This window comes from Hydra vulgaris, chromosome 03 (genome assembly GCF_038396675.1).
Source record: "Hydra vulgaris chromosome 03, alternate assembly HydraT2T_AEP".
NCBI classification, from domain to species: domain Eukaryota; kingdom Metazoa; phylum Cnidaria; class Hydrozoa; order Anthoathecata; family Hydridae; genus Hydra; species Hydra vulgaris.
In genome coordinates, this window is record NC_088922.1 from 59,572,212 (window position 1) to 59,583,685 (window position 11,474).

The window sequence follows — 11,474 nt, forward strand, 5'->3', positions numbered from 1 at the left end:
CTGTTAATGTAAACAACAAGCATTATGTATTTTATTTACAGTAACACCAGATGCTAAGCGATTTTTTTTTTACCAAAAGTTCCAGAACTGGGTTTCAATCATTATTGGTTTTAAAAGGACACAGCTCATGTAACTATGTAAATTTTGAGACACCAATTTCCAAGTCGAGTAATCTTGACTTTTGATGTTTTGATAATTTGGAGATTTAAAATGACAGTCGAGATCCCCATATCTTACAGCATCAGGCATTTTCCTTTAGAGCTTAAAAATCTTGTGCTTACCACAAAAAACCACAAACTTTGCAAGACTTGAAAGCTTACATTGAAAAAGAAAATGCTAATTTAGAACCAAAGGTTTTGCAAGAAACAATGGAATGATGTAACTTTTTCTAAGTAATGTAACCAATTATACACTTTAACAAATTCAATTAAATTTTTTTGTAAAAAAATTGAAAACTGCAACTTTTGAATTAGATTTCATATTTTAAAAAATTATTAAAAAACAAAATGACATTGGCAAAATTGATTTTAAAAAAGAGAGTAAGAAGTATTGATTTTGATATCTTTAAAAATTAACATTTAATTAAATCACTTTATTTTGAGGTAAAAACTTATTTCAGTATTAACTGGTATCTTATAACTTTTTTTAATTATTATATATAAATATATTTTTTAAGTATTGAAGCCAGACAATCCAAGCTATATAAAAAGTTCGTATGAAACATGATACTATTTCAAAATAATGATTGTTTTCTATTAGAAACAGTAAAAGTCTGACACAAATCCAAGAGTATAATATAAAAAATGTAAAATTAATAATATTTTACAAATTAATCATTCTCACCAAAAGACATTTCTTGACATGGCTGTACCTCCGCCATGTTTTGTTGATAAAAGTCTGTATACCACGTGCGTTTTCGCGCAGAAAATAATTCTTAACAAATTTTTAATTTGTCAGTTACGGCAAAATATTACACTGCGGTAAAGAATGGCGTTTCAAGTTCTTTGAGCATGCGCAAACGGTGCTAAACCATAAGTAGCGTAATATTTCGTCATGGCCTACTATAGTATCATGCCGCGTAAACATAGGGCTTTTAAATGTATATATATATATATATATATATATATATATAGATCTATAGTTTGTTGGCTTTGGGAAGAGCGGAAGGAAAAAAGTGATTCTTACGCCAACATATACGTCACTTTTAATTACTTTTAACTTTCGTCCAACATTTCCGTGTTGGACGAAAGTAAAAACCATTAATTTAATTACAAATTAATCGTTTTTTAAAAAAACCACAAAAACGCAAATTTAATTGACCGGAATGTTTTTAAAACGTTTTGAATGTTTTTAACAATATAAACAATGTTTTTATTTTTATTTTTTTTAATAAAATGTTTTTATTTTTATTTTTTTTAATAAAATGTTTTTATTTTTATTTTTTTTACTGTAAATCATGCGCGGAGTGATGCTACATCGACTATCTTATAGCCTGACTCGCAAGGGAGTGCTGCTACATCGACTGACAAATAGCCTGACTCGCAAGGGAGTGCTGCTACATCGACTGACAAATAGCCTGACTCGCAAGGGAGTGCTGCTACATCGACTGACAAATAGCCTGACCCGCAAGGGAGTGCTGCTACATCGACTGAGGGTTTGGTTGGGGCAGGCAGTCTATCATTATTAAAAAAAAAAAATTCCGGTCTTGCATTTTAATTTTTACTTTTTGTCAACAAAATATGGAAAAAACTTTCTGACAACATCTAAGGGTTGTATATATATATATATATATATATATATATATATATATATATATATATATATAGAGATATATATATATATATAAATATATATATATATATAGATATATTTATATATATATATATATATATATATATATATCTTTATATATATATATATATATATATATATATACATACATATATATATATATATATATATATATATATATATATGTATATATATATATATATATATATATATGTTTATATATAGAACCCTTAGATGTTGTCCGAAAGTTTTTTCGATATTTTGTTGACAAAAAGTAAAAATTAAAATGCAAGACCGGAATTTTTTTTTTTTAATAATGATAGACTGCCTGCCCCAACCAAACCCTCAGTCGATGTAGCAGCACTCCCTTGCGGGTCAGGCTATTTGTCAGTCGATGTAGCAGCACTCCCTTGCGAGTCAGGCTATTTGTCAGTCGATGTAGCAGCACTCCCTTGCGAGTCAGGCTATTTGTCAGTCGATGTAGCAGCACTCCCTTGCGAATCAGGCTATAAGATAGTCGATGTAGCAACACTCCGCGCATGATTTACAGTAAAAAAAATAAAAATAAAAACATTTTATTAAAAAAAATAAAAATAAAAACATTTTATTAAAAAAAATTAAAATAAAAACATTGTTTATATTGTTAAAAACATTCAAAATGTTTTAAAAACATTTAGAATGTTTTTAAAAACATTCCGGTCAATTAAATTTGCGTTTTTGTGGTTTTTTTAAAAAACGATTAATTTGTAATTAAATTAATGGTTTTTACTTTCGTCCAACACGGAAATGTTGGACGAAAGTCAAAAGTAATTAAAAGTGACGTATGTGTTGGCGTAAGAATCACTTTTTTCCTTCCGCTCTTCCTAAAGCCAACAAACTATAGAACTATATATATATATATATATATATATATATATATATATATATATATATATATATATATATATATATATATATTACAACTCCCTCAAATTGAGGGGGATTTAAACTTTATATTCTCATAATTTTTGAACGCTTAGAGATAATACTATGAAACTTAAAAATTATCAACGAATATAAGTCTAGTTGAGAATAGTACAAAAAATATTTTATTAACTTGTTGCTCTCACGTTTGGGGCAGGTGTAGTAAAAATTTTGGGGCTTTTTTGTTCCCAGCCTCCAATCATCGCAATTTTTTGCAAACTCTCATTATTTGACATAAGTATAAACATATAAATTTTTAGAGTTAGCTCCATGTCTGGAAGTTAGCTATCTCAAAGATCAAAAAATGCTCCACGGATCCGCCACTGATATATATATATAAATATATATATATATATATATATATATATATATATATATATATATATATATATATATATATATATATATATATATATATATATATATATATATATATATATATATATATATATATATATATATATATCTATATATCTATATATATATATATATATATATATATATATATATATATATATATATATATATATATAATCACTAATATCAACATTTTTTTTAAATATAGCAATAATTGTGCAATTACAATTGCCTATTTGCTTTCAATGAATTGACAATATATTGGGAAACAATCTCGATATATATTGCAATATTGACAATATATTATTGTTCTTTTAACTTTTAAATAACTCGACTGTCAACTAAAATTGGCTAATACTTTTTTGAAGCCAAATAAGTTGACTAAAAGTCGATATAGTCGAAATATGAAAGTTTTTTGCCATGAAAATAACAAAGTAATTTATACTCGCTTTCTACTTTTTAACATCACATCGTTTAAAAAATAATGGACATCACTTAGAAACAAAACGAGCTGTGATGGATCGAGGATTTTTTGGTGTTTGAGATAGCTAACTTCCAGACATAGAGCAAACTCCAAACATTTGTATGTTAATACTTATGTCAAACTGTTTGGATTTATAAAAGATTGCAATGATTAGAGGCTGGGAACGAAAAAGGTTTTTAACTTTTTTCCCTTCCCCCCCCCCCCCCCACCCCAAATGTGAGGGGTAATAAGTTGAAAAATATATTTTTTTACTATTTTCAATTTAAGTTTCATAGTATTGTTTCTCAGCGTTCAAAAATTATGACCATATTTATTTGTAACCCCCTCGAATTAGTGATGTTTTTTAACTTTATATGGTCATAACTTTTGAACGCTGAGATATAAAACTATGAAACTTAAAATTTATCGATGAATATTAGTCTAGTTGAGAACACACAAAAAATATTTTATCAACTTGTTGCCCCTCACGTTTGGGGTGGGGGTGGCGGATTAAGTTAAACGACTTTTTTGTTCCCAGCCTCCAATCATCGCAATTTTTTGCAATGCATCATTATTTGACATAAGCATAGTAATTTTTGGCATAATTATAATTGTATAAATATACAAATGTTCGGTGTTTGCTCCATGTCTGGAAGTTAGCCATTTCAAATACAAAGAAATCCTGGATCCGTCACTGAAAATAAGAACAGAACCACTCCAAAAATGAGACCATTTATTCCAGGCCCCAATGATATAGGAACCACTTTTAAAACATTCTAAAAATCAAAAAGTCTATTCAATTTATTTACAATGTTATTTTATAAATGACATTTAGATTTTAGAGCTTCACAATTTATTTTTGCCCCAGGTTCCCAAGCCTGGAACAGCTCTGTATGAAAGTATTTATAAAAATCACAAGCATATGGGGCATCATCAAATCGCGTACGCACTCGCTGTCTTAAACGTTTCCCCCCCCCCCACCCCATCTTTTACGCATTCTTATGTTTTTGGGTAACCCCCACTCCCCCCATACCTTCGCACGTACTTTATCTATAACGTAAACATAAAAAAAAAATTGATAGAATATATAACCGAAAGTTTACTTATGTATAAATATTGCTATAATGCTATTAATTTTATAAAACTTAAAGAGAGTAAACAAAAAACCAGTATACAATAGTCATAATAGTTTTGTTATTAAATGAACAAAAAAGTATTAAAAATTTAAAAAATGTAATTGAATAAAAAGATATAAAGATTTTAAAGGTCGAATAGCAGGAAATTCATAGTCGATTAAATCGACTGTTCGATTTTTCAAAGTCGACTAATTTCGACTTTTGACTTGTCGACTTTTAGTCAATTTAGTCGAAGGCGGTAACAATACTACAATCAATATAAATTAAATTAATCTCTTATTTTTACAATATTGATAATGAAATTGCAATAAATTAAAGTTAATTTGACATGCATTTGAGTTTCTAAACTAATCAGAAAACACAGTTTGATATAGATTTAGGTATCAAATACAGCAGCTGTACATCTTAGTTCTGCAGCAACATAATGTAACATGCAGTGTAGGACAGGATGTGCAGAGTAACTACATTGGAACATCTGAACAATGTTTTATATAGCATTATGAATTAGCACAAGTACATACATGGAATATGTAAACAAAATATCCAACCAATATCTCGGAAAAATTGGTCGATACTCACCCGATTGTAAGCTTTAAAGACTTACAACTGGTCACCCAACCAGTTGTAAGTCTTTAAAGCTTTTTCAAAAGTCTACACTACCTACATAAAATCGATTTTAGAATATAGCTTTCCGGTTTGGTTGCCAAACCGCACTGAAATGAATAAAGCAGTGGAAAGAGTGCATAGACATTTTACCAAGTGAATTGCTAACCTAAATAATATTTTAATAGACTTAAAATTCTTGGTTTTGAATTATTTGAAATTTGCCGCCTTAAAGACATGATTATATGTTACAAAATTCTGAATAAATTAGTTTTCCTAAATAAATCAAGTTTCTTTTTAATAAACAACTATATTTACGCTTGAGGTCATAAATTCAAATTACGCAAACTAAAGCGTAAACTTGATGTCCGTAAATACTCTTTCTCACTTAGGGTTGTTAATATTTGGAATAACTTACCCTCTGACGTCGTTAATGCCAAAAATATCAAGAGCTTCACTATTAAAATTAACTCTGCTAACTTTTAAATGACATTCATTATTGAAAAATAAATGTCATTTAGTTTAAATGATATAAGAAAAACAAAAGTTATCAAAATATAAAATTTTGATAACTTTTGTTTATCTTATATCATTTACTATACAATATACAAAATAAGTCTGCTCGTATAAAAAAAACACATAAGCATGCTGTGAAGCATATGACTATTAACTACATCCTAGCCATCCTAAGCATATTCAAAAAGTTCTTTCAATATTGTTAAAATAATACTTCTTTTGTGGGTACTTTACTTTTAATTAATATGCATTTGCAAACTAGATTGTCAGCTGGAATAACAACAACGTTTTATGTTTGTTCAAGAATAAAAAATAAGTCATCATTAACGTTAGCTTTACATTTCCAAAAAATTATGTTACCAAACTTATTATGTATAAATTATCAGATGTAGCTGTTATGTTCGATTCCCTGCGTAACAACAATAATTCAATTTCAGAGAAGATGTTGCTAGCTATGTCTCTTTGCGTTAAAGAGCGAAGAAATCAAGCTCTTGTGACTTTGATTAAATACCTCCATACGCGCGATTTACGTTCAAGTGCTACTCCTGAGCTACCTTCATCTTAAAAAGCTACAATTATTCGTTATGCAAATGACTTGCTTAATTGATTATTCAACGAAGAAGTTGATATTGGAATCGATAGTGAATCCTCTGAAGATAATAATTGCTTAACAGTTACAAATATTAAAAACAGTTTGGCGATAGAAATATTAAGACCTGTCAATTCTTGACAGGTCTTAATATTTTAAAATTTTATTTTTTCTAAACCATATCAACCTTGGACTCAAAAAAAGGTAGAAAAAAATGCATGTTTTATAAATAATAATTTTAATAAATAAAATATTTTTGTAAAAAAAATATTTGCAAAAATATACCTAAATATACCTCGTTTTGTTATAAACGGTGGTTTTTAAACTTGAATCATTAAAAAATATTTTTTTAATATAAATACTAAAGTTCAAGCTATCTTTTGAATTTTGGAGCGTAAGCTAAGTAGTCCCTCTGCGATTCTTTTCTTGCTTATAACTATGTTATTTTGTTTCTTGGTTAATAAAGATTCACTGCCTGATGCCTTAAAAATTGAGCGAACTTTTTCCACAGCAATAAGCCTATTTTGTTTTTCTTCCTCGTCTCTGTCGCGGTGAACAAATTGTTGCATCATTCCAATTGCCCTTTCAGCGTGGTTGTTTACACAAACATTACTTTTTGCAAAATTTAAAAATAATTTATATGTTGATTGCGTTTGCCAATACTGAGGTGGCAAGGCCAGCGAATCATCAATTCGTTGATCTTTTATTCCGATCATATCAAACATTAACCAGGAAAACTCATCAACCAAAGAAGCTAAGCTAGGAATTTGCTGATGAATGCTAAGTTCAACAATTTTTCTATATCTTTTTTTTTTGCTTATTTTCAGTTTTAAAGTAACATGGCTTAGGTTTTGGAAATGATAATATTGCAGCAGCAATTTTTTTCTTTTCTTCGAGTGCAACACCATCATCCAGCAAGGCTAAAGGAATCAGAGTTGAGTCAAGATACCATGTATGTTTAAATAAAGAATTAAACACAGCATCAACAGTAAATGGTTCTGCACATACTGCCTTATACTGATGCATTTGATGAATAGCAGCTACATTCATAAAAGAAGCTTTGATTGTATCATTTGATTGCAGGTACCACTTTGCATAAAAACAATCTATAAATTCAGTTATTACATTAAAATGTTCTTTATTTTTTTGAATAAAATCGATTTGAGTTGAAAGAGTTTGCATTTTTAAATAATATATAAATTTACCAAGAAATCTTGCATGATGAACCGCTCCAGTTTTTCTTTTCTATCTTCCCTTACAATATTATTTCTCAATAAATAAGATCTACAATACTCAAGAGATTCTGTATCAGCTTTTTCAACAACAGTTTCTTTAATTTCTTCCGAACCGAATTTTACTAACATAGCTGGGTTGTACTCAAAATTAGGATGCTCAAACAAGTTTTTGAAATGTTTAAACAAAGGGTTATTGAGGGCCGTAGTTTGTTCATTTGTTATAGTCTCACAAAAGTGTGTGATTCTCAATGCAGAAACATGATGTCTGCAAGCTAAAATAATTAGATATTTATTTAACTCAGTATATATTCTTATTAAAGATCCTTTATGTATTCCTGTATTGCTTGATGTGGTATCAAAACAAAGTAATCCAATCTTTGATACGAGATTGTACTTTTTTAGGACTTTCATTACACCATTGTACTGATCTTCTCCAGATGAAAAGGGTAATAGCGTAACTCCGAGAAGATGGGACTCATTATCAATAGTTGTCAGAACAGCAAGTCTATCATGCTTTAATTTTTTCTATTATTAATTTCAAAAAGTGTCTTTCCGTCAAAATAATGCATAGGTAGGGAGAAGCTTGGATGCTAAGTTCGACATCTTATTTAGCAATAACTGCCATTTCACGAGCTGTTTGTTTCATCTTTCTAGATGTTGTTGACCTACTGCAATTTACATTTGTAAGATCAACCGCAGAACTATCAAGGATTGCAGTAACTTTTGTCAAAACGTTTGGAGAAATATCAGTAATTGTGGCAATTAGAGAAACATTACCAGAAATAATATCTTATGGGATCTCAGCTTTTATAAGACTACTTGACCCTATAGAATGCAAATATTCTGATTCAAAATCGGAATTAAAGGGTGAATCTTCGCTGGTATCCGTACCAAATTCTAACTCTGAACTTATTTCTACTGATTTATCTGCATTTTTTATAAATGGGTTTCTCTTTCTTGTATTCTCCGAAATCTAAACAGCATACATTATAAAATAAAAATTAATGTACCCAAAATAAAAACTAATGAAAAATTGGAGAAGAGTAGCCAATGAGAGGAGAGTTTTTAAGTTCAGAAAAAAGGTTTATAATATGGATTTATATTATAATATATAATACCTTCTCGCTATATTTTTTGTCTTCAGGCCCTAGAAATAACTTTCTGTTGTGTTCTTGATCGTATAAAAAATCTAGGTCCTCTTTCCTATCTAGGTCTGATCTATTCTTGTTCATCTTTATCTAGTTTTGTAAGTCAGCTATTCCTGCTCAAAAGATTTTTCCCAGCTCCTTTCTAAAGTCTTGTTGCATTTTTTAATTCTAAAGGCGACCTCCTGTGCATGTTTTTTTTCAAGTTCAAATATTTTTTGTTCAACTTATTCAGCTTTTGTATCAAGTTATTATATGATTGAAGAGAGAATCCAGCTTTAAGCCAGGGACCCTTGATTTTGCTTAGAATACACCTACAATGCAGTTCAACACATCTCTCGTATTTTCTATCTTTTTTTACCGAGCATGCAATTATAGTAATAGTAATATATTTAAATAAGTCCTCGTAGATAAAATGACAAATAATTAAAAAACGAACAAACAAAACCAACAAGTTATACAAAAATTTATGGTTTGTGAAATATAAACTTAGCAAGTAAAAAAAAGCAATTGTTATTTCATAGAAAGTAAGTTAATATCAAAATTGGTAAAAAGGATAAAAAGATTGCTTTCGTTTAATTAAAGTTTACATCTGTGACAAATAGTATTAGTAGGAGAGAATTAGCGAAAAATAGGGTCGAACCCGGAAAAAAATGGTATAAAGCTGAAATTTTGCAGAGAGAAAGTAGACAGTGTCTGAATGAGCGTAAAAAAAAGCCCCATTAATTGCGCTACGGGAACATTCCTTTTGGGGCAATTTGGGGTACAAAAAAAGGGCAATTTTGACAGCACCAAAATATCATAAACTTTATATCGTTGGATCGAAAATTTTATGCTGATCAATATTTATAAAAAAACTATTACTAGAAAAAAATTATTTTTTAAGTTATTTACGTTTGAAAAGTGTAAAATCGTTAAAATGTTATACTTTTTGTTTTCAAAACATAATAATATGACTTTTGTCTGTGCGCAATTTTAAATGGGAAAAAAATTAGAAAATAATATATTCTTTTAAAATAACTTTAAGACTTGAATGCAAATTTCTTTAAAATTAGATGTCCGATATCTTACTTTTCTCAAAACAAATCATCAAATAATTTTTTCTCGTTTTCAATTTCATCACTTAAATCTTCTTTAATTTCAAAATTCTAAAAATGCAAAATATTTGTATTCCAAAAAAACCAAAATATTTAAAGAAGATTATGTGTATATTTAAAAAATAAAATTTACCGTTTTATTACTGCAGTCTTGTCCATGACAGCCACCGCATGCAGACATGCATTTTAATACGTTTTTCCTGCAAGTACACATATTAGTTCCGCACATATTTCTTGACGAAGTTTTACAATCGCAGCGAATCACTTTTAATATATTTGGTAGTGCCACATCTTTGTCTGTTGGTATTGGAAGAAGACAACCATTATCTAACTTCGACCCCCATTCTTTAGGATCCAAGTTGAAAAATTCATCTAGCATTTTTCATTCAACAACTTGTAGGTGAACTCTAAGACCATGAAAATAAGCAGTACGGTCTGTGGATGGTAACTTTTCTGGCTTAATAATTCCTTCACAAACCATTTGTTTATATTTTAAATATCTAAGAAAAATACTATGAAAATATGACACTTTCTAAATCTAAATGAGTGACTTAAATCCACAAAATTATAATTAAACTTTCAAATACCAACCGCATTTTCCTTAACGAAGATTCTGCATTGCACCAAAAAGTTCAATGAAAGCCCTTACTGCAGACTCTCCAACTTCTTTTTTGATTGCCTTGTAATCCGAAATAATTTCAGTTACTGATTGTATAATATTGGATTTTTGCAGTAATTTTAAAAAACTAGGTTTTCCTTTTCCCAGTATTGAAGATGTCGAGTCACATCCTGTTCATGTGTGAACAAATAACATATGTTTTTTAAAATCCATTACTCGAGATGGAGCGTCTTTAATACTCCAGATTTTTTTCTTTCTTTCTTGATAAAAAAAAATCTCATTTAATTCATCTTTCCAATGATACATTAGCATTACTAGTATATCAGTATCATCAGCAACAACAATGCATGGTAAAATTTCCTTTGCAACTTCCAACAATTTAGAGACAATTTTCATGTCAGCATCCCCTTTGCAAATATATACTTCATATCCATCTCGTTTAAGGTAATCTTACAAAAGTAAAATTAATTGTGCCTTGTTGTGTGAATTCGATAGAAAACGCTCTTGTGAGTACGGAACTGGATTTTTTGTCTAGTTTTACGCTATTGGTCAAAACATCTAAAGTAAAAAATGTATTCTTCTTTTTAAACTTTGCTTCATTAAACTTAAGGGCGTTGAGAAATGTTTGTAGACGAACACCTATGTTCTCAGCCTCGTCGCAATTGACAAGATCTTCACAATTGACACAAGACCCGTAGATAATGAATATAGATTTCTATTGACAATATTGAATGGATTTCTAACAGAAAACCAGTCATAAAACAACTCACAATGTTCATAATCAAATACTAATCTTTTAAAGTCTGATTATCTCTTCCTCATTCATACCATTTTGCATTGCGATTTTATAAGTGCATTCAAGTCCGGATATATCTAGTTTTGATTCGTCAACTAAAATATCTATAATATGACTCATCAATGCACTCTGAACCAACATGTGACCTCTTAAAGCTCTTGCAA

General features: G+C 29.1%; 1 protein-coding gene across 1 annotated transcript in view; it reads right to left on the reverse strand.

Moving 5' to 3' along the window:
* The window catches only part of LOC100200908 (DNA mismatch repair protein Msh2), an 83,395-nt gene extending 82,426 nt beyond the window's left edge, over positions 1–969 (reverse strand). The window contains exon 1 of the mRNA XM_065793845.1: positions 844–969. Within this exon, the coding sequence (XP_065649917.1) occupies positions 844–880 (37 nt within the window). The 5' untranslated portion in view covers positions 881–969. The remainder of the gene's footprint in view (positions 1–843) is intronic.
* Positions 970–11,474: the final 10,505 nt, after the last annotated feature.